Source organism: Thalassophryne amazonica, chromosome 8 (assembly GCF_902500255.1).
Source record: "Thalassophryne amazonica chromosome 8, fThaAma1.1, whole genome shotgun sequence".
Taxonomy (NCBI): Eukaryota; Metazoa; Chordata; class Actinopteri; order Batrachoidiformes; family Batrachoididae; genus Thalassophryne; species Thalassophryne amazonica.
This window is the reverse complement of record NC_047110.1, coordinates 115790727-115818713: the sequence shown is the minus strand read 5'-3', so window position 1 is coordinate 115818713 and position 27987 is coordinate 115790727. Positions and strand designations below refer to the sequence as shown.

At 43.8% G+C, this 27987-nt stretch overlaps 1 protein-coding gene across 2 annotated transcripts; it reads right to left on the bottom strand.

Moving 5' to 3' along the window:
* LOC117516374 (hyaluronidase-4) lies at positions 1-27325 on the bottom strand. Of its 2 annotated transcripts, XM_034177345.1 has the most exons (5): positions 26852-27325; positions 12736-13725; positions 11840-11929; positions 5308-5742; positions 1-59 (listed from the first exon to the last, which is right to left on the bottom strand). In XM_034177345.1, the coding sequence occupies exons 2-5, from the start codon at positions 13690-13692 to the stop codon at positions 30-32; spliced, it is 1512 nt and encodes a 503-aa protein (XP_034033236.1). In that variant the 5' UTR covers positions 13693-13725; positions 26852-27325; the 3' UTR covers positions 1-29. The 2 variants fall into 2 exon arrangements, with proteins under 2 accessions (XP_034033236.1, XP_034033235.1); XM_034177344.1 differs by lacking the exon at positions 1-59 and having other exon boundaries at positions 5159-5742.
* Positions 27326-27987: the final 662 nt, after the last annotated feature.

The following is a 27987-nucleotide window of genomic DNA, read 5'->3' as shown; positions in this document are numbered from 1 at the left end:
GCCGTCGCTGAATACACCAAACGCCAATCTCACAGATAAGGCACACCACAGGAAAGCCGCTGCAAAAAGAGTTCAGACCAAGACACAGTTTAGATTACGGCAGAGAATATTACCTTCACTGGTAGATGATATCTCAGCAACAAGGTGGAGATGACGTCCGGTTTTTATGGAGTGGAATGATGTAGTGAAGATGGATGACAGCTGGCATGAGATAATGAGTGACAGCTGTCACCCCCGGCTGTGTCCGCGGGGGCAGCGCCCTCTCGTGCCTGAAGCCTGCACTTCTGGCAGGGCGCCCTCTGGTGGTGGGCCAGCAGTACCTCCTCTTCTGGTGGCCCACACAACACCTTAATCTGTTTAATCCCCATAAAATCGTCCCTGAAAGCCATATTAATTTTCCGAACGGTGTCCACCTGGAGGTCTCTCACAGTTTCTGGAAAAAAATTGATGCAGCAAAGATCCAAATCATTCAGACATTTATTCGCAATAAAAAATAGACAAGAGGGGTGGACCACACCTCACTCAAAGCCTGCTCACAGGCGAATGAAGCAACCGACAGGCATGAAAAAACTCATGCATGCGCACGGAGGTTCAAGCTTGGCTGACGCAATCACACGTGATTCAAATCCATATGGTTTTTGAAAAAAATAAGGTCGGATACTTTTCTAACAGACCTCGTATGTGTATGGAGGTGATGGTCTAGTGGTTAAGGTGTTGGGCTTGAGTCCAGAAGATCATGGGTTCAAATCCCCGCCTGACTGGGCAAGGCCTTTAATCCCCTATTGCTCCCGGTGTGTAGTGAGCGCCTTGTATGGCAGCACCCTGACATCGGGGTGAATGTGAGGCATAATTGTAAAGCGCTTTGAGCGTCTGATGCAGATGGAAAAGCGCTATAGTCCATTTACCATTTACCATATATGTATGTATATGTATATATATGTATGTATGTATATGTGTATATGTATGTATATATGTATGTATGTGTATGTATGTATGTAAATGTATATGTATATATGTATATATATGTATGTGTATGTATATGTATATATACATATATATACACATACATATATGTATGTATATATGTATGTGTATGTATATGTATGTATATGCATATGTATGTATGTGTATGTATATGTATGTAAATGTATGTATGTATGTGTATGTATATGTATGTATATGCATATGTATGTATGTGTATGTATATGTATGTAAATGTATATATGTATGTATATGTATGTATGTATGTGTATGTATATGTATGTAAATGTATATGTATGTATGTATATGTATGTGTATGTATATGTATGTGTATGTATGTATGTATGTATGTGTATGTATATGTATATATGTATGTATGTGTATGTATATGTATATATGTGTATGTATATGTATGTATATGTATATATGTGTATGTATGTATGTGTATGTATATGTATATATGTATGAATGTATGTATACGAGGTCTGTTAGAAAACTATCGGACCTTTTTATTTTTTGCAAAAACCATATGGATTTGAATCACGTGTGATTGCATCAGCCAAGCTTGAACCTTCGTGAGCATGCGTGAGTTTTTTCACGCCTGGCGGTTGCGTCATTCGCCTGTGAGCAGGCTTTGTGTGAGCACTGGTCCACCCCTCTTGTCTTTTTTTATTGCGAATAAATGTCTGAACGATTTGGAGCTGTGCTGCATCAATTTTTTTCCAGAAACTGTGAGAGACTTCCAGGTGGACACCATTCGGAAAATTCAGATGGCTTTCAGGGATGATTTTATGGGGATTACACAGATTAAGGAGTGCTCCAGATGGTTTAAAGACCGCCCACAACAGCTGAGAGCGCGCCGCGCTCCGAGCGCCAATCGACAGGCTGAAACAACCAGATCATTTCCAAAGTGAAGGCTTTGTTGATCAGGGACATCGTCTGACTTACACAAAAATGGCAGAAGTCGTGGACATCAGCACTTTTTCGGCACATTCCACTGTTACAGGAGTTTTTGTCATGGAAAGAGAAGTGGAGGGACGCGCCACGGAGCCGCTCATGGCGCGGGACAAAAGCACCTCCGTGTTGGTCTCACAGGACGGCTTTCGGTTGCTTTTCAGTCGTGTGACTATCCGAGAAATTGTGCATGAGTTGGACATGCCCCAACATGTCCTGTGAGGCTTCATCATGGCATTGCTTTGCGCCATGCGGCTCCGTCCCGATGCGTGAATTCCTCCGCTCCTCTTTCCATGACAAAAACTCCTGTAACAGTGGAATGTGCCGTTTTTCCAAACTGAACGCTGTGTTGATCCGGGACATCGTCTGACTACCACAGAAATTGTAGAAGACGTGGACATCAGCACTTTTTCAGCACATTGAGACAGACGTGTGGAGAAATTCCTACGTGTTACAGTCTCTGTCCTGACCTTCTGTCCCCCTCTGGTGATTAGTTCCATTCCAACATGTTATAGTCTCTGTCCTGACCTTCTGTCCCCCTCTCGTGTTTAGTTCCATTCCAACATGTTATAGTCTCTGTCCTGACCTTCTGTCCCCCTCTGGTGTTTAGTTCCATTCCAACATGTTATAGTCTCTGTCCTGACCTTCTGTCCCCCTCTGGTGATTAGTTCCATTCCAACATGTTATAGTCTCTGTCCTGACCTTCTGTCCCCCTCTGGTGATTAGTTCCATTCCAACATGTTATAGTCTCTGTCCTGACCTTCTGTCCCCCTCTGGTGATTAGTTCCATTCCAACATGTTATAGTCTCTGTCCTGACCTTCTGTCCCCCTCTGGTGATTAGTTCCATTCCAACATGTTATAGTCTCTGTCCTGACCTTCTGTCCCCCTCTGGTGTTTAGTTCCATTCCAACATGTTATAGTCTCTGTCCTGACCTTCTGTCCCCCTCTGGTGATTAGTTCCATTCCAACATGTTATAGTCTCTGTCCTGACCTTCTGTCCCCCTCTGGTGATTAGTTCCATTCCAACATGTTATAGTCTCTGTCCTGACCTTCTGTCCCCCTCTGGTGTTTAGTTCCATTCCAACATGTTATAGTCTCTGTCCTGACCTTCTGTCCCCCTCTGGTGTTTAGTTCCATTCCAACATGTTATAGTCTCTGTCCTGACCTTCTGTCTCCCTCTGGTAATTAGTTACATTCCTGCAATTTTTTTGATTAATTGTCTACACCTGCTTGGATCTGCAGCTGTCTCTGATTATGTGTTATTTAAAGAGACTCTGCTCTGTCTTAGTGGCGGGTCCATTGGTTTGAGTCATGTTGTGGTGTCCTCTCCTCGGGTATTCCAGTGTCTGCAAGTTGTGAGTACTCAGCCTGGTATAGCAATTTGATATCCTCCTGTGATTTTTCTCTGCTCTTCCTGGAGCACTTTCCCAGTGTGTCCCAAGTTGTTTAGCTCTAAGTTCACATTTTTAAAGGAAGATTATTTCCTCAGTTTTCCTGGTCACCCATCTCACTTTGTGTTTTGAGATCTCCTTTTTGTGATAAAGACTCTAAATGTTAAATGGACTGAATTTATATAGCGCTTTTCCATCTGCATCAGACGCTCAAAGCGCTTTACAATTATACCTCACATTCACCCTGATGTCAGGCTGCTGTCATACAAGGCGCCCAGTACACACTGGGAGCAACTAGGGGATTAAGGTCCTTGCCCAAGGGCCCTTAGTGATTTTCCAGGCAGGCTGGGATTTGAACCAAGGATCCTCTGGTCTCAAGCCCAACGCTTAACCACTAGACATCACCTTCCCCAACATCGGTCATCAGTTCACAGTCCTGTGAACTGATGACTGAGAAAGAGACTCTGTGTTTGGTGCACTCCTTATTGAGGTAGAGGCTCAGCATTTTAAACCCTCCTTTTTGAGGAAGTACGTTTTATGTTGGACTACCTTCTATGAGGAAGACGATTTGTGTTGTACTCAGCCTTTTTATATGAAGTTTACTCCTCAGTTGTTCTAAACACTTACTAAGAAGATTCTTCTGTTTATTCACCTTTTGAAATAAACTTGATTCTTTAGCAACTCCCCTTTTGGAAAAATACTATGCCTCAGTTGTCGTCACCCTTATCTAATAAATAAACTCACTTATCTAATAAACTATTGTTCTTGTTATTCATACCTGTGTCTATCCCGCTTTGGGGTTCATTTAGTCTGTCCTAACACCCAACCGTAACAGACTTCTTAGGTTTTTATTTTTAATAAATTTGCAAAAATCTAAAAAAAAACTTTTTCATGTTGCCATTATGGGGTATTGTGTGAAGAATTTTGAGGGGAAAAATGAATTTACTCCTTTTATGAATAAAGCGGTAACATTTCAAAATGTGGAAAAGTGCAATGTTGTGAAAATTTTACAGATGCACCGTATCACCAGTGTGTCTTTCATTTGTTTTTCACTTAAAAGTTAAAACTTTATTTTTCAGCAACATTTCACACACAAAAAGTCTATACAAGAACATACAAGAACATTTCAAAGTCCACAAAAGATGAGGTTCAGAGCAAAGAAACAAACCATGAGGACCAAAGTTGAAGCCTGCTGACTGTGGATTCACAGATCTGAGGACGCTTCTGAAACTTTTCTGCAGCATGTAACTGTTTCCAAGTACACAGCGGTCTCCATCATCCTTACATGGAAAACCTCCTGGAGGTGGATCCCTGGTCAGTGAGGAGCAGATGGCATTGAGAAGAACAGGGTTCAGATTCTGGGAGGTCAGCCTGAAAGTGCTGTGTGGAGATGGCACAGACTTCCAGAACAGAAGCCATCACTCAAAGTGCTGAAAACCGTAAAGGTCACCAACATTTGCTTTCTGAACGTCAGCAGGTCCTTCAGTCCACCACAGCACAGTACGGCCCCCGATGGCTTTGATGTTTGCTTGGATGCTATAAACCCACTGAGGATTTCTGTTGGTTTTTAGATCTAGCTCCAGACGAACACACAGGACCAGTTCTAGTGTTCTTCATACGGGTCTCGGTGAGAGGAAATGGTCCGACTGACTCCTGAGAACTGATGCTGTGTGTCATTGTTAGTGGAAATGTGTCATGTGACCGTTCTCATTGATGGTCTAATGGTAAACGTTGGGCTTGAGACCAGAGGATCCTCGGTTCAAATCCCAGCCTGGCAGGAAAATCACTAAGGGCTCATGGGCAAGGTCCTTAATCCCCTAGTTGTTCCCGGTGTGTAGTGGCGCCTTGTATGGCAGCAGCCTGACATCGGGGTGAATGTGAGGCATAATTGTAAAGCGCTTTGAGCGTCTGATGCAGATGGAAAAGGGCTATATAAATGCAGCCCATTTATACTAAATTCAAGAGTAGTAGCAAAACTACCATGTGACAGCTGCAGCCTGTTGGGGGCGCTACACTCTGTCCACTGTCCAGCTGTTCATCCTCCCACTCCGACCTTCTCCTCTCCTGCTCCTCCTCCTCCCCCCACTGCCTGTCATCCTCCGTCACCTCATTGATGCTGTCGCACCGCTCGCCCTCGTGGCCCTCGTAGCAGTGGCAGCGAAACCGGTCCGTCAGCCACTGCAGTTCGTGGTGTGAATGCCACCCCATAACTGTGAAGTCTCCGTTTCCAGACGGCCGGATGCGGTGGCTGTCGGCACTCAGGTGGAGGTAGTGTCGGGCGTGAGGGTCTCTGCGGATGCAGCGGCCATTCCCCTGGCACAGGAAGTCACTGCAGATCTGGGCGGCGTGCGTCACGTTGGTGATGTACTGGCCCAGCCGGTGGTTCAGGAAGGACTTCACTTTGGTGCAGTTGTACTGAAAAACACAATGATGAAGAAGTCACTGCTTTAAGATCTTATTTATATTGATTTATTACATGAGCTTCATTATTTCTTAACCAGAGCTTTAATTCCGTGACTGCAGACGATGTGCGTCTCTGTGTTTCCGTTAACTGACAGTAACTGATGAGACCAATACTGGAAAATCTTTACTCTGCAAAATGCCATCCAGGGTTTTGTGCCTGGAGGCTCCTGACTGGTGTGGTTCTGCTACTGCACGGCGGTGACCAGGTCCAAACCCGAGGCACTCGGAACATGCTTTCTCTAAGTAAGGATGACCATCTCCCACTGCTGTCATGGGAGCTTGGAAAGTCAGGCATCGTGTCCAGATCTCAGCGGGTGGGTACCCCTACCTTTGGTCTGGTTGTCCCAGTGGTCGTTGTATGGAGGGAAGTTTGTGACAAGTTCCTAATTCTGAAAATCCCCTCCTTGTGTTGATCCCTGAATGAGGAATCATGTGTCCATTGACACATCTCTGATAAATGGGAACTGATACCAACACAGAACCAGAAGCTTCGGTTTACGAGGAACACATGACCTTTTCCTCGATGAGTATCGCTGCTGAATGTCTTTGATAGGTCCAACCTGCCTGAGTATTCCATGGCCTCTGTGTTTGTGGACTAGTGTTCTGGCTGGTCAGGATCATCGGCTGGTTTTCAGCCTGTAAACTGGATTTGGTCTGTGATTGGATTTTGGATGGAAGGACCTGAATCTGCTCAGGGGAAACAGGTGTGTGCTAAGCAGTCCAGCTGTTTTTGGGTGCAGACTGTCTGTGAACTGTGTGGTTCAGTCCGACCACACGCTCTCTGCTGTCAGACCTGGTTCATCTCCAGCCCAAAATTAATCAACAACCTCAATGTGGAAATGTCACGTGATCATTTCATCCCCACGCCGCCGAAATGTTCTCTGTGATTCAGTTGCAGCTGTGGACTTTGGGTCCAGAACAAGAAAACACTCTGGAACAATGACACAAAGAAACTAGCTACTGGTGGTTGGCTCTCACTGCGGTATTGTATCACTTCCTGTTCCGGAGCACAGCGGTGTTTTGCTGTATCTGTTAGCTGTTTAATCTGCGCAGTTAGATTGATCTAGTTATCTAGATTACGATTTGTTTCCCAGTGTAATCTTTACGTGCCTTAACTAAAGCACTCCTTCTGCTGAATCACCTCTAAATTATTTACACATTATTCACTTTGCGTGTTTTTAGGAATCCGCTAGCTTAGCGTAGCTACTAGCTCTTTGCCGATTTAGCATGGCGGCTTCTCCTGTCTCTCCCGCACTTTTCTGCTCTGGGTGTGAAATGTTTAGTTATTCCTCGGCCTCCTTTAGCAGTAACGGTACTTGTAATAAGTGTAGCTTATTCGTAGCTTTGGAGGCCAGGCTGGGCGAATTGGAGACTCGGCTCCGCACCGTGGAAAATTCTACAGCTAGCCAGGCCCCTGTAGTCGGTGCGGACCAAGGTAGCTTAGCCGCCGTTAGTTACCCCCTGGCAGATCCCAAGCAGGCCGACTGGGAGACTGTGAGGAGGAAGCGTAGCCCTAAACAGAAGCCCCGTGTACACCGCCAACCCGTTCACATCTCTAACCGTTTTTCCCCACTCGACGACACACCCGCCGAGGATCAAACTCTGGTTATTGGCGACTCTGTTTTGAGAAATGTGAAGTTAGCGACACCAGCAACCATAGTCAATTGTCTCCGGGGGCCAGAGCAGGCGACATTGAAGGAAATTTGAAACTGCTGGCTTTGGCTAAGCGTAAATTTGGTAAGATTGTAATTCACGTCGGCAGTAATGACACCTGGTTACGCCAATCGGAGGTCACTAAAATTAACATTAAATCGGTGTGTAACTTTGCAAAAACAATGTCGGACTCTGTAGTTTTCTCTGGGCCCCTCCCCAATCAGACCGGGAATGACATGTTTAGCCGCATGTTCTCCTTGAATTGCTGGCTGTCTGAGTGGTGTCCAAAAAATGAGGTGGGCTTCATAGATAATTGGCAAAGCTTCTGGGGAAAACCTGGTCTTGTTAGGAGAGACGGCATCCATCCCACTTTGGATGGAGCAGCTCTCATTTCTAGAAATCTGGCCAATTTTCTTAAATCCTCCAAACCGTGACTATCCAGGGTGGGACCAGGAAGCAGAGTTGTAGTCTTACACACCTCTCTGCAGCTTCTCTCCCCCTGCCATCCCCTCATTACCCCATCCCCGTAGAGACGGTGCCTGCTCCCAGACTACCAATAACCAGCAAAAATCTATTTAAGCATAAAAATTCAAAAAGAAAAAATAATATAGCACCTTCAACTGCACCACAGACTAAAACAGTTAAATGTGGTCTATTAAACATTAGGTCTCTCTCTTCTAAGTCCCTGTTGGTAATTGATATAATAATTGATCAACATATTGATTTATTCTGCCTTACAGAAACCTGGTTACAGCAGGATGAATATGTTAGTTTAAATGAGTCAACACCCCCGAGTCACACTAACTGTCAGAATGCTCGTAGCACGGGCCGGGGCGGAGGATTAGCAGCAATCTTCCATTCCAGCTTATTAATTAATCAAAAACCCAGACAGAGCTTTAATTCATTTGAAAGCTTGACTCTTAGTCTTGTCCATCCAAATTGGAAGTCCCAAAAACCAGTTTTATTTGTTATTATCTATCGTCCACCTGGTCGTTACTGTGAGTTTCTCTGTGAATTTTCAGACCTTTTGTCTGACTTAGTGCTTAGCTCAGATAAGATAATTATAGTGGGCGATTTTAACATCCACACAGATGCTGAGAATGACAGCCTCAACACTGCATTTAATCTATTATTAGACTCTATTGGCTTTGCTCAAAACGTAAATGAGTCCACCCACCACTTTAATCTTATCTTAGATCTTGTTCTGACTTATGGTATGGAAATAGAAGACTTAACAGTATTCCCTGAAAACTCCCTTCTGTCTGATCATTTCTTAATAACATCTACATTTACTCTGATGGACTACCCAGCAGTGGGGAATAAGTTTCATTACACTAGAAGTCTTTCAGAAAGCACTGTAACTAGGTTTAAGGATATGATTCCTTCTTTATGTTCTCTAATGCCATATACCAACACAGTGCAGAGTAGCTACCTAAACTCTGTAAGTGAGATAGAGTATCTCGTCAATAGTTTTACATCCTCATTGAAGACAACTTTGGATGCTGTAGCTCCTCTAAAAAAGAGAGCTTTAAATCAGAAGTGCCTGACTCCGTGGTATAACTCACAAACTCGTAGCTTAAAGCAGATAACCCGTAAGTTGGAGAGGAAATGGCGTCTCACTAATTTAGAAGATCTTCACTTAGCCTGGAAAAAGAGTCTGTTGCTCTATAAAAAAGCCCTCCGTAAAGCTAGGACATCTTTCTACTCATCACTAATTGAAGAAAATAAGAACAACCCCAGGTTTCTTTTCAGCACTGTAGCCAGGCTGACAAAGAGTCAGAGCTCTATTGAGCTGAGTATTCCATTAACTTTAACTAGTAATGACTTCATGACTTTCTTTGCTAACAAAATTTTAACTATTAGAGAAAAAATTACTCATAACCATCCCAAAGATGTATCGTTATCTTTGGCTGCTTTCAGTGATGCCGGTATTTGGTTAGACTCTTTCTCTCCGATTGTTCTGTCTGAGTTATTTTCATTAGTTACTTCATCCAAACCATCAACATGTTTATTAGACCCCATTCCTACCAGGCTGCTCAAGGAAGCCCTACCATTATTTAATGCTTCGATCTTAAATATGATCAATCTATCTTTGTTAGTTGGCTATGTACCACAGGCTTTTAAGGTGGCAGTAATTAAACCATTACTTAAAAAGCCATCACTTGACCCAGCTATCTTAGCTAATTATAGGCCAATCTCCAACCTTCCTTTTCTCTCAAAAATTCTTGAAAGGGTAGTTGTAAAACAGCTAACTGATCATCTGCAGAGGAATGGTCTATTTGAAGACTTTCAGTCAGGTTTTAGAATTCATCATAGTACAGAAACAGCATTAGTGAAGGTTACAAATGATCTTCTTATGGCCTCGGACAGTGGACTCATCTCTGTGCTTGTTCTGTTAGACCTCAGTGCTGCTTTTGATACTGTTGACCATAAAATTTTATTACAGAGATTAGAGCATGCCATAGGTATTAAAGGCACTGCGCTGCGGTGGTTTGAATCATATTTGTCTAATAGATTACAATTTGTTCATGTAAATGGGGAATCTTCTTCACAGACTAAAGTTAATTATGGAGTTCCACAAGGTTCTGTGCTAGGACCAATTTTATTCACTTTATACATGCTTCCCTTAGGCAGTATTATTAGACGGTATTGCTTAAATTTTCATTGTTACGCAGATGATACCCAGCTTTATCTATCCATGAAGCCAGAGGACACACACCAATTAGCTAAACTGCAGGATTGTCTTACAGACATAAAGACATGGATGACCTCTAATTTCCTGCTTTTAAACTCAGATAAAACTGAAGTTATTGTACTTGGCCCCACAAATCTTAGAAACATGGTGTCTAACCAGATCCTTACTCTGGATGGCATTACCCTGAGCTCTAGTAATACTGTGAGAAATCTTGGAGTCATTTTTGATCAGGATATGTCATTCAAAGCGCATATTAAACAAATATGTAGGACTGCTTTTTTGCATTTACGCAATATCTCTAAAATCAGAATGGTCTTGTCTCAGAGTGATGCTGAAAAACTAATTCATGCATTTATTTCCTCTAGGCTGGACTATTGTAATTCATTATTATCAGGTTGTGCTAAAAGTTCCCTAAAAAGTCTTCAGTTAATTCAAAATGCTGCAGCTAGAGTACTAACGGGGACTAGAAGGAGAGAGCATATCTCACCCATATTGGCCTCTCTTCATTGGCTTCCTGTTAATTCTAGAATAGAATTTAAAATTCTTCTTCTTACTTATAAGGTTTTGAATAATCAGGTCCCATCTTATCTTAGGGACCTCGTAGTACCATATCACCCCAATAGAGCGCTTCGCTCTCAGACTGCAGGCTTACTTGTAGTTCCTAGGGTTTGTAAGAGTAGAATGGGAGGCAGAGCCTTCAGCTTTCAGGCTCCTCTCCTGTGGAACCAGCTCCCAATTCAGATCAGGGAGACAGACACCCTCTCTACTTTTAAGATTAGGCTTAAAACTTTCCTTTTTGCTAAAGCTTATAGTTAGGGCTGGATCAGGTGACCCTGAACCATCCCTTAGTTATGCTGCTATAGACGTAGACTGCTGGGGGGTTCCCATGATGCATTGTTTCTTTCTCTTTTTGCTCTGTATGCACCACTCTGCATTTAATCATTAGTGATTGATCTCTGCTCCCCTCCACAGCATGTCTTTTTCCTGGTTCTCTCCCTCAGCCCCAACCAGTCCCAGCAGAAGACTGCCCCTCCCTGAGCCTGGTTCTGCTGGAGGTTTCTTCCTGTTAAAAGGGAGTTTTTCCTTCCCACTGTAGCCAAGTGCTTGCTCACAGGGGGTCGTTTTGACCGTTGGGGTTTTACATAATTATTGTATGGCCTTGCCTTACAATATAAAGCGCCTTGGGGCAACTGTTTGTTGTGATTTGGCGCTATATAAAAAAATTGATTGATTGATTGATTAATAGTAATAATAATAATAATAATAATGATGATCATTTGGTCCAATCGCTGTAAATACAGCAGAAGGGTAATGAAATGATGACGACATGTAGTGTTTGTTTCAACCCCTATACAGAAAAACCGAGTGCGGCAGAGGAGGGTTTGGGGAAGTGGTGGCCGAATGTTTAGTGAGGTGGGCTGTGACCACAAGGCCATAGGTTTAATTCCCTGAGTGGACATGAAAGCATGCTACCTAAGGCACCCTTGTGCAAGGTTCTTAATGCCAAAGTTGTTCCTGGTGTCTCGTTCAGTACTGTTGGAATCCGGTCCAGAGTCCGGGGGTCTTCCAGCAGAACAGTCTCACTGATCAAAAAACCAGCAGGCAGCTGAATGTGACCCCAGCAGGGGCCTGCAGAGCCGGCACCGCAGCGATAATTCAGCAAGTCAAAGCAGACTCTCATTTCCTGTCATGTGACCTCACCCTGGATGAGGTCAGGTTCAGGTCACCCCAGATGACAAATCCTGCAGCTCCCAGAGCGGCACTCTCCCCGATGGTGTGGATCAGGTCCTTCTGCAAGAAAACGCAACATCTTGATGTTACATGGAGAAATTAGTTAAAAAGTGTTTCTGGAACTAAACACTGAGGCCAGCGAGCAGAAGACCTGACAGCAGGACTCCAGGTCCACCAGGCTCTGAAAACATGATCTGAACCGTGTTCACATGACTACTGTGGAGCTCCAGAACAGAGACGAGCCGCATCATGTTGTTTATCTTCCCACCGTATTGACGATAATGTTGATGACGTGTTTACATAAGATCAGAAGCATGACGAGTTCAAGGAAGAAGAATTGACCTGAACATACGGAGCACGATGATACGTGACCCATGAACACGTTATCATGATGTGGCAGTGCAGATTAAGAGCGTTACGGTGTGTGCGTGTGTGTGTGGGTGTGTGCGCGTGTGCGCGGTGTCCGTGCAGCGGCGGACCGGAGCGGCACAGCAGAATTCAGAATTCATATCTGCCAACAAAATGATTTCATTATTTAAGTTGTGTGCATGAATTAATCAAACCCAACCACACAGTGGGAACAGATCACTGGAAGGTGTCGCGCACTCACATGCTAACTGCTACATTTTTATTCTTAGATTTTCCACCGTGTGTCCACTCAGGTGTGGACACACGGCGTGGACACGTTCACGTGGACGTCTGGAGCTGCGGATGTGCAGTTCTTTGATGAGCAGAAGCCTCTGTCTCGACTTCACACAGATCCTGTGGATTTTGAAGCATCTCTGTGGTGATTTGGGGCAGTTTGAATAAAGTGAATTGAATTCTTGTCATGTGTTTACCAGGAAACATTTTGTGTCATCTCTTACCATGGTGAGGAAAGCCAGCGCGTCCTCTCGGTAGCCCAGCCTCAGGTACACGTAGGTGGGCAGGTCGTATTCCTTCGCGGTCAGCGAGGCGACGCGAAGCGACTCTCGGATTCTGTGCTGAGCGAAGTAGAGGTTGTTGATGCTGTTGGCATGATTCTTCCGGATGGCCACTGAGGGAAAGAGCGCAGAGCTGCTGTTCCACAGCCACAGCAGCTCATTGTTACTCAGTTTCTCCGACAGGGGGCAGAAGCCTTTGTAGTTGTGCTCGTGCAAGTTGTAGTTGTGACAGTCGGGGTACAGGTAGAAACCCCAGAGGCCACTGGGACGAAGGTGCATCCCCAGCTGGATAGTCCTCTGCATGAAAGTGCGTGCGCTCTTCTCAAATCTTTTCCGTGCCAGCTCCTCCACCTGCACTGCCGTCACATTTATGTACGCCTTGGCAGTTAGCTCCATTGACTTGCGGCGGTAAATGTCCTTCTTGTGCCAGTTGCGTCTCCACTGTGGTCGCCAGAACTCCCAGTCGATGACAGCCAGGCCGCGGAAGTCCTCAGCAGGAATAAAGTGTTTGATGTCCTTGTAGGCTTTGAAGAGGTGCAGGTCCAGGCTGCAGTTCTGCGGAACCCCACCGTGCACAGTGGTACCCTGTGGCGTGACGTAGGGGTAGTATCCCAGCCGATTGGCATAAAAGATGGTGACATTCTGCCCCGTGCAGCCAGCCCGTGGGCTCCCGTGTATTTGAAAGAGTTGGTCAATGTTGGCCGTAATGTTGTACTTGATGGCGCACATGTCCAACGGGGCGTTGAAGGCAGCAATGAAAGGCTTGCGGCCAATCAGTGGAAGCTTTGCAGGTTTCTGACCAAAGGCAGTGTGGCAGAGAAGAACCAGCCAGGAGCAGGTGAGGGCAACAGGTACGATGTGGTGGGAGAGAGATGCTCCGCCCACTGGAACCACGGGCATCCTGGGCTTTAGGTTGCAGAACTGTCAGTGATCCTGAAGAAAGCAGGACAAAGAAAAATGAAATATTGTTTGCATCAAATCCTCCCAATGAAACGCTGCTTGTATTTATTTCTTCTTCTCATGATGATTATTTTTGACCAATTCTTTATACTTTAACTTGTCTTCAGGACGTGACTACAATTACTGAGATTTTCAAATTTCTTCCAAAGATGTTGGTCAAGTCTTGCTGTCACACTGTGGATGAGAATGAGATATTGAATATTTTCTAACCTTTGTCCTGTGATGTTTGCCAGTGCAGCACATGTGTGTACACACAAACACACTTAAATCAACAATGTTCATTATAAAATTGCACAGCAGGAGGAATGAAGGATTATCTAAAACGCTCCTGCAGCACATGGAGAGGAGATGCTCAGATCTTTTGCTCCTCTGTGCAGACAGAGTCTCATGCAGAGGCTGTCTGGTGTTACTGAGGACTGCTGTGCACCGCTCCAGTTTTTGACAGAGATGTTATTACCCAAACAGACAGCAGCATAGAATCTATCTATCTATTTTCATGTTTCATTTTCAATGTAAATGAGTCCACCCACCACTTTAATCATACCTTAGATCTTGTTCTGACTTATGGTATGGAAATTGAAGACTTAACAGTATTCCCTGAAAACCCCCTTCTGTCTGATCATTTCTTAATAACATTTACATTTACTCTGATGGACTACCCAGCAGTGGGGAATAAGATTCATTACAGTAGAAGTCTTTCAGAAAGCGCTGTAACTAGGTTTAAGGATATGATTCCTTCTTTATGTTCTCCAATGCCATATACCAACACAGTGCAGAGTAGCTACCTAAACTCTGTGAGTGAGATAGATTACCTCGTCAATAGTTTTATATCCTCATTGAGGACAACTTTGGATGCTGTAGCTCCTCTGAAAAAGAGAGCTTTAAATCAGAAGTGCCTGACTCCGTGGTATAACTCACAAACTCGCAGCTTAAAGCAGATAACCCGTAAGTTGGAGAGGAAATGGCGTCTCACTAATTTAGAAGATCTTCACTTAGCCTGGAAAAAGAGTCTGTTGCTCTATAAAAAAGCCCTCCGTAAAGCTAGGACATCTTACTACTCATCACTAATTGAAGAAAATAAGAACAACCCCAGGTTTCTTTTCAGCACTGTAGCCAGGCTGACAAAGAGTCAGAGCTCTATTGAGGCGAGTATTCCTTTAACTGTAACTAGTAATGACTTCATGACTTTCTTTGCTAATAAAATTTTAACTATTAGAGAAAAAATTACTCATAACCATCAATCAATTCAATCAATCAATTTTATTTATATAGCGCCAAATCACAACAAACAGTTGCCCCAAGGCATTTTATATTGTAAGGCAAGGCCATACAATGATTACGTAAAAACCCCAACGGTCAAAACGACCCCCTGTGAGCAAGCACTTGGCGACAGTGGGAAGGAAAAACTCCCTTTTAACAGGAAGAAACCTCCAGCAGAACCAGGCCCAGGGAGGGGCAGTCCTCTGCTGGGACTGGTTGGGGCTGAGGGAGAGAACCAGGAAAAAGACATGCTGTGGAGGGGAGCAGAGATCAATCACTAATCATTAAATGCAGAGTGGTGCATACAGAGCAAAAAGAGAAAGAAACACTCCGTGCATCATGGGAACCCCCCAGCAGTCTAAGTCTATAGCAGCATAACTAAGGGATGGTTCAGGGTCACCTGATCCAGCCCTAACTATAAGCTTTAGCAAAAAGGAAAGTTTTAAGCCTAATCTTAAAAGTAGAGAGGGTGTCTGTCTCCCTGATCTGAATTGGGAGCTGGTTCCACAGGAGAGGAGCCTGAAAGCTGAAGGCTCTGCCTCCCATTCTACTCTTACAAACCCTAGGAACTACAAGTAAGCCTGCAGTCTGAGAGCGAAGCGCTCTATTGGGGTGATATGGTACTATGAGGTCCCTAAGATAAGATGGGACCTGATTATTCAAAACCTTATAAGTAAGAAGAAGAATTTTAAATTCTATTCTAGAATTAACAGGAAGCCAATGAAGAGAGGCCAATATGGGTGAGATATGCTCTCTCCTTCTAGTCCCCGCTAGTACTCTAGCTGCAGCATTTTGAATTAACTGAAGGCTTTTCAGGGAACTTTTAGGACAACCTGATAATAATGAATTACAATAGTCCATCCTAGAGGAAATAAATGCATGAATTAGTTTTTCAGCATCACTCTGAGACAAGACCTTTCTAATTTTAGAGATATTGCGCAAATGCAAAAAAGCAGTCCTACATATTTGTTTAATATGCGCATTGAATGACATATCCTGATAAAAAATGACTCCAAGATTTCTCACAGTATTACTAGAGGTCAGGGTAATGCCATCCAGAGTAAGGATCTGGTTAGACACCATGTTTCTAAGATTTGTGGGGCCAAGTACAATAACTTCAGTTTTATCTGAGTTTAAAAGCAGGAAATTAGAGGTCATCCATGTCTTTATGTCTGTAAGACAATCCTGCAGTTTAGCTAATTGGTGTGTGTCCTCTGGCTTCATGGATAGATAAAGCTGGGTATCATCTGCGTAACAATGAAAATTTAAGCAATGCCGTCTAATAATACTGCCTAAGGGAAGCATGTATAAAGTGAATAAAATTGGTCCTAGCACAGAACCTTGTGGAACTCCATAATTAACCTTAGTCTGTGAAGAAGATTCCCCATTTAATGAACAAATTGTAATCTATTAGATAAATATGATTCAAACCACCGCAGCGCAGTGCCTTTAATACCTATGGCATGCTCTAATCTCTGTAATAAAATTTTATGGTCAACAGTATCAAAAGCAGCACTGAGGTCTAACAGAACAAGCACAGAGATGAGTCCACTGTCTGAGGCCATAGGAAGATCATTTGTAACCTTCACTAATGCTGTTTCTGTACTATGATGAATTCTAAAACCTGACTGAAACTCTTCAAATAGACCATTCCTCTGCAGATGATCAGTTAGCTGTTTTACAACTACCCTTTCAAGAATTTTTGAGAGAAAAGGAAGGTTGGAGATTGGCCTATAATTAGCTAAGATAGCTGGGTCAAGTGATGGCTTTTTAAGTAATGGTTTAATTACTGCCACCTTAAAAGCCTGTGGTACATAGCCAACTAACAAAGATAGATTGATCATATTTAAGATCGAAGCATTAAATAATGGTAGGGCTTCCTTGAGCAGCCTGGTAGGAATAGGGTCTAATAGACATGTTGATGGTTTGGATGAAGTAACTAATGAAAATAACTCAGACAGAACAATCTGAGAGAAAGAGTCTAACCAAATACCGGCATCACTGAAAGCAGCCAAAGATAACGATACGTCTTTGGGATGGTTATGAGTAATTTTTTCTCTAATAGTTAAAATTTTATTAGCAAAGAAAGTCATGAAGTCATTATCTGCTTTAAGCTGCGAGTTTGTGAGTTATACCACGGAGTCAGGCACTTCTGATTTAAAGCTCTCTTTTTCAGAGGAGCTACAGCATCCAAAGTTGTCTTCAATGAGGATGTAAAACTATTGACGAGGTAATCTATCTCACTTACAGAGTTTAGGTAGCTACTCTGCACTGTGTTGGTATATGGCATTGGAGAACACAAAGAAGGAATCATATCCTTAAACCTAGTTACAGCGCTTTCTGAAAGACTTCTAGTGTAATGAACCTTATTCCCCACTGCTGGGTAGTCCATCAGAGTAAATGTAAATGTTATTAAGAAATGATCAGACAGAAGGGAGTTTTCAGGGAATACTGTTAAGTCTTCAATTTCCATACCATAAGTCAGAACAAGATCTAAGATATGATTAAAGTGGTGGGTGGACTCATTTACATTTTGAGCAAAGCCAATAGAGTCTAATAATAGATTAAATGCAGTGTTGAGGCTGTCATTCTCAGCATCTGTGTGGATGTTAAAATCGCCCACTATAATTATCTTATCTGAGCTAAGCACTAAGTCAGACAAAAGGTCTGAAAATTCACAGAGAAACTCACAGTAACGACCAGGTGGACGATAGATAATAACAAATAAAACTGGTTTTTGGGACTTCCAATTTGGATGGACAAGACTAAGAGTCAAGCTTTCAACTATCCCAAAGACGTATTGTTATCTTTGGCTGCTTTCAGTGATGCCGGTATTTGGTTAGACTCTTTCTCTCCGAATGTTCTGAGTTATTTTCATTAGTTACTTCCTCCAAACCATCAACATGTCTATTAGACCCCATTCCTACCAGGCTGCTCAAGGAAGCCCTACCATTATTTAATGCTTCGATCTTAAATATGATCAATCTATCTTTGTTAGTTGGCTATGTACCACAGGCTTTTAAGGTGGCAGTAATTAAACCATTACTTAAAAAGCCATCACTTGACCCAGCTATCTTAGCTAATTATAGGCCAATCTCCAACCTTCCTTTTCTCTCAAAAATTCTTGAAAGGGTAGTTGTAAAACAGCTAACTGATCATCTGCAGAGGAATGGTCTATTTGAAGAGTTTCAGTCAGGTTTTAGAATCCATCATAGTACAGAAACAGCATTAGTGAAGGTTACAAATGATCTTCTTATGGCCTCAGACAGTGGACTCATCTCTGTGCTTGTTCTGTTAGACCTCAGTGCTGCTTTTGATACTGTTGACCATAAAATTTTATTACAGAGATTAGAGCATGCCATAGGTATTAAAGGCACTGCGCTGCGGTGGTTTGAATCATATTTATCTAATAGATTACAATTTGTTCATGTAAATGGGGAGTCTTCTTCACAGACTAAGGTTAATTATGGAGTTCCACAAGGTTCTGTGCTAGGACCAATTTTATTCACTTTATACATGTTTCCCTTAGGCAGTATTATTAGACGGCATTGCTTAAATTTTCATTGTTACGCAGATGATACCCAGCTTTATCTATCCATGAAGCCAGAGGACACACACCAATTAGCTAAACTGCAGGATTGTCTTACAGACAAAGACATGGGTGACCTCTAATTTCCTGCTTTTAAACTCAGATAAAACTGAAGTTATTGTACTTGTCCCCACAAATCTTAGAAACATGGTGTCTAACCAGATCCTTACTCTGGATGGCATTACCCTGACCTCTAGTAATACTGTGAGAAATCTTGGAGTCATTTTTTATCAGGATATGTCATTCAATGCGCATATTAAACAAATATGTAGGACTGCTTTTTTGCATTTGCGCAATATCTCTAAAATTAGAAAGGTCTTGTCTCAGAGTGATGCTGAAAAACTAATTCATGTATTTATTTCCTCTAGGCTGGACTATTGTAATTCATTATTATCAGGTTGTCCTAAAATTTCCCTGAAAAGCCTTCAGTTAATTCAAAATGCTGCAGCTAGAGTACTGACAGGGACTAGAAGGAGAGAGCATATCTCACCCATATTGGCCTCTCTTCATTGGCTTCCTCTTAATTCTAGAATAGAATTTAAAATTATTCTTCTTACTTATAAGGTTTTGAATAATCAGGTCCCATCTTATCTTAGGGACCTCATAGTACCATATCACCCCAATAGAGCGCTTCGCTCTCAGACTGCAGGCTTACTTGTAGTTCCTAGGGTTTGTAAGAGTAGAATGGGAGGCAGAGCCTTCAGCTTTCAGGCTCCTCTCCTGTGGAACCAGCTCCCAATTCAGATCAGGGAGACAGACACCCTCTCTACTTTTAAGATTAGGCTTAAAACTTTCCTTTTTGCTAAAGCTTATAGTTAGGGCTGGATCAGGTGACCTTGAACCATCCCTTAGTTATGCTGCTATAGACTTAGACTGCTGAGGGGTTCCTATGATGCACTGTTTCTTTCTCTTTTTGCTCTGTATGCACCACTCTGCATTTAATGATTAGTGATCGATCTCTGCTCCCCTCCACAGCATGTCTTTTTCCTGGTTCTCTTCCTCAGCCCCAACCAGTCCCAGCAGAAGACTGCCCCTCCCTGAGCCTGGTTCTGCTGGAGGTTTCTTCCTGTTAAAAGGGAGTTTTTCCTTCCCACTGTCGCCAAGTGCTTGCTCACAGGGGGTCGTTTTGACCGTTGGGGTTTTTCCGTAATTATTGTATGGCTTTGCCTTACAATGTAAAGCACCTTGGGGCAACTGTTTGTTGTGATTTGGCGCTATATAAATAAAATTGATTTGATTTGATTCAAGGTTCAAAGTAAACTTTATTATCCCACCAGGGGAAATTCATGTGGTCATCATTACTTGTCTTACAACATATGTTATAATTTGATTTGATTTTGGTGGTTCTCCCTCATATTTATGGCATCTTTGAAATCTGCAAAATAAATATAATAATAATAAATATAATAATAATAATAATAATAATAATAATAATAAATTTTATTTATAAAGTGCCTTACATCTGACAAGCAAATCTCAAGGCGCTATATAAAAATACAAAAAATAAAAACACAAGTAGAAAGGGGAAAAACAATTAAGAAAAAGTTTCAGCTGAATGTGGCGCTCTTAGATGGTTGGGAAGATCATTTCACAGTCGGGGTGAAGCCGTCTGGAAGGCCCTATCTCCCATAGTACGGAGTTTGGCCTTTGAAAGCTGGAGTTGGTGACTGTCAGCAGAGCGAAGATGATGTGATGGATTGTAGGGACTGATCAGATCTTTGAGGTACACCGGTGTCCTGCCATAGACACACTAATAGGTCAGGAGACAGATCTTATATTCCATCCTGAACCTAACAGGGAGCCAGTGGAGGTTTTTGAGGGTGGGTGTGATGTGCGTGAACTTCTGCACCCCATCAGGATTCTAGCAGCGCAGTTCTGAATATGCTGCAGTCTCTGCAGGTTCTCGCCAGGTATCCCGATGAGGAGTGCGTTGCAATAGTCCAGACTGGAGGAGACAAAAGCATGGACCAATTTCTCAGCATCGGGTAGAGAACGGGAGGGATGGAGCTTGGTGATGTTCCAGAGATGAAAGAATGCAGTTTTGCAGAGGTGCTGGATGTGGATGTCAAATGACAGGTGGGGATCAAACTGTACCCCAAGGTTAGTGACAGAGGAATTTAGGAGAATGTTGTGGCTGACGAATGGAAAAAACAGTCAGAGGAAAGGACCGAAGTTGGGGAGGGGTTCCATTGAGCAGACCTTTGGTTTTGTTCCTGCTAAGCTAAAAAAAATTGTCATTCATCCACGCCCCCCGTCTCCTCCAGGCAGGTCATGAGAGCAGTTATTGAAAGTGAGGGCAATGTAGTGTCCAACCTGACATAGAGCTGAGTATCATCAGCATAGCAATGAAAGGCAACTCCATGCTTGCTGATGATGTGGCCCAGGGGGAGCATGTAGATGGAGAATAGTGTGGGACCGAGGACTGACCCTTGAGGTACTCCACAGGTGACAGTGTGGGCCCTCGACCTGGCTTCCCCCAGAGCCACATACTCAGCTCTATCAGTCAGGTAGGACTGAAACCACTGGAGTGCTGTGTGGGAGATGCCAATGAAATATTTCAAACGGTGGAGGAGAATGGAACGGTCCACAGTGTCGAATGCGGCTGAGAGGTCCAAGAGTAATAAGAGAGATGGAGAGCCCTGGTCAGAGGCCACCAGCAAGTCATTGGTGACCCTGACCAGGGCTGTCTCTGTGCTGTGTGCAGTGCGAAACCCTGACTGGAATATTTCATAAAGACTGTGAGAGTGTAGGTGATTGTGAATTTGGGGGCAACAGTTTTTTTCTCTGATTTTTGAAAGAAAGGGGAGACTGGAGATGGGCCGGTAACTGAATAGAATATCAGGATCAAGAGAAGGTTTCTTTAGCAGGGGACTGATAAGAGCTGTTTTGAGAGAAGTTGGGAGATATCCAGTTTACAGTGAAGAGTGTGTGATGGTAGTGATGAGAGGGATTATTGAATTGATATTCGATTTAATCAGGGCAGTAGGGAGGGGCTCAAGAGGACATGTCGAGGTCCTCATGTTTCTGATGAGGGCCTCATCCTGTCCCTGTGTGGGAAGGGCAAAATGAGAAAAGGTAAATGCTGTAGTTAGGATGGTAGTATAATATAACTAACTATAAGTAAATCCTGACTGGTCCTTTAAATCCTGTTTGTGATTTTCCTGTTTTTCCGTGTCTTCACCATGACTCTGGAAACACAGAAAAACTCTAGAATCATCAGGAAAGGATTGGGTTTTTGAACTTTTAATTTTCTGATTAAAGTTATTGTTGAATCTGTTAAACTTTAAATTTTATCTCTTGACACTCAGAATTTAAACGGCGTTTGGCTCGTTTCTGTGGCGCGTGGGGTTCAGAGGTCACACAGAGGAAGTCAGTTGACACCCAGGGATGGGAATGTGGTTTTGGACTAACCAGAACCGAAGCCTCAGGCCGTAATAACAGGCCGTGGTTCCAAAGGGCTCAGATTTTCATGTTTGCTCAGAATCCTTTTCTTCTCTCGCTGTCGTGAAGGTTCAGACCTCATGTGGGGACTTTTCAAACATCGTGAATGTTTCACAAGCTGCAAACCACATGAGGCTGGAAAATATTCCTGGAAAATGTGTGAAACTAACAAAAACTAATACATAACTTAAAGACGCAATCTCACAAATGTTCTCAAAAACTCCAAAACAACATGTCATACAAAAAACAGAAAAACTGACATGAAACCAGTTTAAATTATACTTTAGAGTTTTAACAGCAAACAGTGTTGATCTGTCACTTAAAATCAAATGATTTCCTGTTCCTCTGAGTTTGGAGGAAACGACGAGACACTTTGACACATCCTGCTGAACAAAGGTGAGAGCCCGCCCACTTACTTTATGACATCAAGAGAAAAGAAAGAACTGATGCTCTTTGATCTCAAACTGATATTCACTCTCTTTTTCATGTCACTCCACTAAATCATCACTTTTACAGCCGGCTGAGTTCAGACATCATTAGTGAAATGCAGAACAGATGCGTTCATGTTCTGGAAAACCTTTTACACATTACTGAAAGATACGCCAATAATGAGGGCATGTTACCATGGTAACGACTAAATCAAATAACAGAAAGTTCAGATACTCATCAGATGTCAGTGAGCGCTGAAAAGAAACCACCGGGTTTATGTTTCATCCAGGAGAAGGACAAAAGCTCCATCCCAGAACGCTCCGACCCAGTCCAACACACACACACACACACACACACACACACACACGTGTGTGTGTGTGTGTGTGCTGGTGGATGATGATGAAGTTGACAGCTGGGCACCAAATTTCAAGGAGTGAAGAAATCATCTGGAATGAGTTTCTGTTCTGGAAGTTTATTGATGTTTAGATTTTTTTCATGGTTCGTTGTGTTTTTTTTTGTTTTTTAAGTTTTTGTTCTTGTGTTGCTGCCAGTTTTTCTCTCAAGGTTTGGAAATATTTGAATGGTTGTTTTTTCTTCGTGCACTGAAACGTACATGTTGAGTGTTTAACACAGCTGGAACCTGAAAACTGGACCAGCGACTTGATCCTGATGCGCTGTGGGTGGTCCGGCTCCTTGGACTGTAAGATCCAGAGACACCCGTGAAGACCTGATGGAGTCATGAGGTCAAAGGTCAGAGATGTTTGGGGGACCTGTCAGCCGGTACGAATTTTGACATCAAAGTAGGTTAAAGAAAAACGGCTCGAGTAAATGATGGAGAAGTTGAGCTGCTCAGACGTTTATGTCCACTGAAAAGCAGAAGAAGAGTTTGACCAATCAAAGTGCAGCTCGTTAACATTTGTGTGGTTTGCATCTTGGCTGACATCGGTCTGAATCAGACTTCCAAGAAGAAGAAGAAGAGCTTTTATTGTCATCGTACATACAACGGAATCTGGTGGTAATTACAGTTAGACACATTCCAACCACTAGGGGCAGCGGGCAGCCACAGTCCCAGTGCCCGACTCCAGATGTAGGGACACTGCCCTGCTCAGGGGCAGAGACAGGAGCAGATCCTAACCCTCAGCCTTCTTGCTGTGAGTCCAGAGTTGTGAACCACTGAACCGCTTCACGCTGTGGACTTGGTGTGCTTGTCTCCGTGTCAGCGTGCGGTCTCTATCCTGAGGATCCGGGAGCCGTCAGCAGGTCTGGCAGTGATTAGGATCAGAGTCTGTTTGTGGCTTTGTGCTCGCTGAGTCAAACACTGAGATCGAGTCCAGAGTCCAGACGCAGAGTCAGGACGGGAGCTTCAGTTCCTCACTGTGCTTCAGTCTGCAGAACACAACTGTGATGCAGGTCAAAGGTCAGGAGAGAGCGTGTGTGAAACTGGAACCCTGAACGGTGACAGGAAGTGCCGGATTTGATGTTTGCAAACAAACCCGAGAGGCCGAAATCCCAAAACAAATCATCTGCTAACGCGCTCCAGCTGTGACCAGGTCCTGTCCAACCCCCAGCTGGATCCAGGTTGAGGACCCGGAGCCCCGCAGACGGCATTTTGTGCTGCTGTCAGCAAATCCAGACATAGTGTGTGTCGGCGGTGAAGGTCTGAACGCTGTGCTGTGGAGGCGGGGCTTCTGTTGGACGGTAGGAGTCCCGCTGCGGTCTGGATGCAGATAGTTTGCTGGTCCTGAGAACTCATCGTGCAATTAGACACCCGAGATCTCTGCGTGTGGACTTTCTGTCACAAAGCCACATGAATGAACCAATGAGAGCGAAGCCCTTTGTGGAATCTTCCTGGCGACTGAATGTGGTCAGAAAACAGACTTCCCATAATTCACGTCATCTCACGAGAGACTGAAAACAAAAGCTAGAGAAACCAAACCGCAGGAGCTGAAATCTTTCCACTCTGTGGAGCCAAAGCTCATCACGGCGGTGGCGGCGGCGGCGTGCTGCCAGCACCCGGAGAGTTTGAGTTTGGGGTTTGCCAAATGGCTGCAACAGATTGATGACCTCAGAAGGGTCATTGTTGCTGCAACCAGACCAGTGAGAGAACCACAAACGGGGTCTAACACAGGGACTGCTTTGGTTCTTGAGCCACCAATCTGCACCCCACCCGTCTTTTTCTCCATTTCCTGTCTCTTAAAAGCAAATCAAAGTGAAATGTCAATGAAAAGTTCGACAGCAGTTAAACATTAAACATTTAGTTCTTGATCAACTTCCTGGTCCAGGGGGCGGAGCACGGAGCTTCTTGTTTGATACACTGCCCCCTGGAGGCATTCGGTTGTTTCTCAGTGAAATGCTTCAGAACAGGATTCATGTGTGCACTAATTAGACAGTTGGGCGGGGCTTACTGAGGACTGTTAGACGTCGGTTATTTAGCGAGCATTAGTACTTTGTTGGACCAGCGTCTTCCACACTCACTCAGTCACTGACACTTCACCCTGCGGCATTATGGGAAATGAAAACAACAGACCTCCGACTCATGAAGGTCGTCTTTTTATCTGCAAGTTTCTTCAAGTCAACATTTAACAGTTTGGAACAATTTACAAAAATCATTTTTCCAACACATTTAATACCCTTTTGAAAATCTGGATACTAGTAAGTAAGTAACTGACTACAGTTGGCTTTCTGGAGTGTTGCCATCCAGGACCTGCAGGCCAAGAAATTTTTATTGGGGTGGGAAGGTGGAGAGGGGGCAGGGCATAGAATCACCCTGTCATTTGGTTCATGTGGAAGGGTTAGGGCCAGTGCCTCCATGTGCCGATTCTTCACAGTGTCACAGCAAGACTCGACCAAGACTACCTCACAGCTAGTCAAAGACTCGACCAAGACTATAGCCAGACAAGACCCATACTAGACCAAGAACAGCCAATGACTACATTAGATAGAACTTTATTGATCCCTTGGGAAGACTCCCTCAGGGAAATTAAGGTTCCACCAGCATCATATAGCAGCACAGAGGGTAAGAAGCACACAGAGTATCAAAAGTTAAAAAAGAAAAACAGTTTGTAAATATAAATATAAATACTGTCTTCCTGTTCCTCCTCCTCCCCTGAGTGAGGAGTTGTTCAGTCTGAGGGACAAAGGAGTTTCTCAGTCTGTTGGTCCTGCTCTTGGGAAGGAGCAGTCTGTGGCTGAAGAGGCTCCTCTGGTTGCTGATGACGGCATGCAGAGGCTGACTGGCATCGTCCATAATATCCAGCAGTTTGTCCAGTGTTCTCTTCTCTGCCACTATCACCAGAGAGTTCAGCTTCATACCAACCACACAGCCAGTCCACCTGATCAGTTTGTCCAGCCTGGATGTGTCCTTTTGGATGTGCTGCCCCCACCCCAGCACACCACGGTGTAAAAGAGACTAGACCACGACTAGACCCAAGACTAGACCACGACTAGACCCAAGGCTAGACCACGACTAGACCCAAGACTAGACCACAACTAGACCACGACTAGACCCAAGACTAGACCCGAGGCTAGACCATGACTAGACCCAAGTCTAGACCCAAGTCTAGACCACGACTAGACCCAAGGCTAGACCCTAGACTAGACCCACGACTAGACCCAAGGCTAGACCACGACTAAACCCAAGGCTAGACCACGACTAGACCCAAGACTAGACCATGACTAGACCCAAGGCTAGACCCAAGGCTAGACCATGACTAGACCCTAGACTAGACCATAATTCCAAGATGTCTGTCTGTTCACAAGTCTTACGAACACAAACTGATGAGGACAGAAAATAATTCTGGTCCAACATCATCATATTTTGACTTTTGTTGTTGTTGTTTTGAAAAACATCACATTTGTTAAAACAACAATAACAACAACAATAATAATAACTTTAGTTTCTGTGTCCAGAAGTCAAACAGGTTTTTTTTTTATTTCACGTGTTTGATGATAAAAGTTTACTCCTCCTAATTTAGAAAATATACATATTTAAGTGTACTGGATCATTTTATTAGCAGATTTCTAGTCCCGAGTCTGAATCCTTTCGTCTGTTTCCGGTATGTGATCCCCGTATCAGACAACATAATGGAGTGAATGTGAGGCATTATTGTAAAGCGCTTTGAGCATCTGATGCAGATGGAAAAGTGCTTTATAAATGCAGTGCATTTACCATTTGATATGTGGAACTCATTCAGATTAAATATCATTTCATATCAATGAATTTGAATATTTAATTCTAATTTAAACATAAAATAAAATCATGGACTCTATACAGACGTCGCTCTGACATCATCAGCAGACGGATCATCACCCAAATCAAAGGAAATGTGAAGCAGATCCACACCTCCCAAAAAACTGATTGATGTTAGATCAGCAGCTCACCTGTAGATACTGAAGAGCCGGGCACAGGGGTCGGCACAGGGGTCGGCACAGGGGTCAGCACAGGGGTCAGCATGGCCCCTGGCTGTGTCAGTCGTCCCGTCGTCACCGTGCGATCCTTCTCCGTGTCTTATGCAGAGAGTTTTCAGGCTGGGAGGAGCAACCGTCTCCACGGCGATTAGAGAGGGAGGGGGTGAGTCACAGGAAGAGAGAGAGGCTTTAAGTCCTCGTGCACGTGACTCGGCTGTAATCTTTACATGCATGCTGAGTGTGCATGTGTGCGTGCATGTGCGCGGTTTCGTGGCTGTTCAACTTTTTCACCAAGATGTTTCACACACATGAAGTGGGCGGGGCTCGGGGCTGAGGGGTGTGACATTGCCCACAGCTGCACTCTGATTGGCTGCTGGTGTGCATGTGGCCTGTTGTGTGACACACTGTTGTGCTTTTTGGTGCTAAAAGTCAGAATTAAATTCATAACAACAGTGTTGTATTGGACAAAGTCCTGCAGAAGAACAAACATTTGACTGTTGCTGGAGTCTGCTGAGTCCAAACAGGTCTGGACCCGAGTGCGTGCGGCTCCGATGTCTTCATCCTCTCCTTTTACCACAAGTTTAAACTTCTCTTCTTGTTTTTTAATCACTCCTTAAATCATTTTTGTCATGTCGTCTGGACGCTGTAAAGATTCCAGCGGTTAACCAAACTTTTGAAAAACTCCTCACTTAAACACGTGCCTTATTTTTTATATGAACACAACAGCTTAACATGCTGAACAAAAATAACACTCAGAAATTGTCTACATTTTTGCCCTGCCTCATGCCAGCCGCCATGTTGTCACCCACAGCCACTGACTGATCTTTGTTACACAAATATTTCCTGGACATAAAAGTGGAAAAATAACTGCGTTCTGTCACCTTCAGGTTTAAATGTTGAAATATTTCAGAGATGAGATGTCACACTGTGCGATGGCGCCACGCTGTAAGGATGCTCAAAAACAGCTAAGAGTGCACTTGTTCCGCCTCGAGCTTCGTTTGGTTTCAGTGTTTGTCTCGGCGCGATGTTAGCTGTCTCTGGTTCGCCACACTTCCTGGAGTGCCTAGCATAGCCTGTTAGCATTAGCCCACAGTGCTCTCAGCTGCACT

Coding starts and splice junctions, on each gene's coding strand:
- LOC117516374 (XM_034177344.1), bottom strand. CDS start 13,692: ATGCCCGTGGTTCCAGTGGGCGGAGCATCTCTCTCCCACCACATCGTA. Junction 11,930..12,735: donor CGCTGGCTTTCCTCACCATG/GTAAGAGATGAC, acceptor GTTTTCTTGCAG/AAGGACCTGATCCACACCAT. Junction 5,743..11,839: donor TGAACCTGACCTCATCCAGG/GTGAGGTCACAT, acceptor TGTGTTTTTCAG/TACAACTGCACCAAAGTGAA.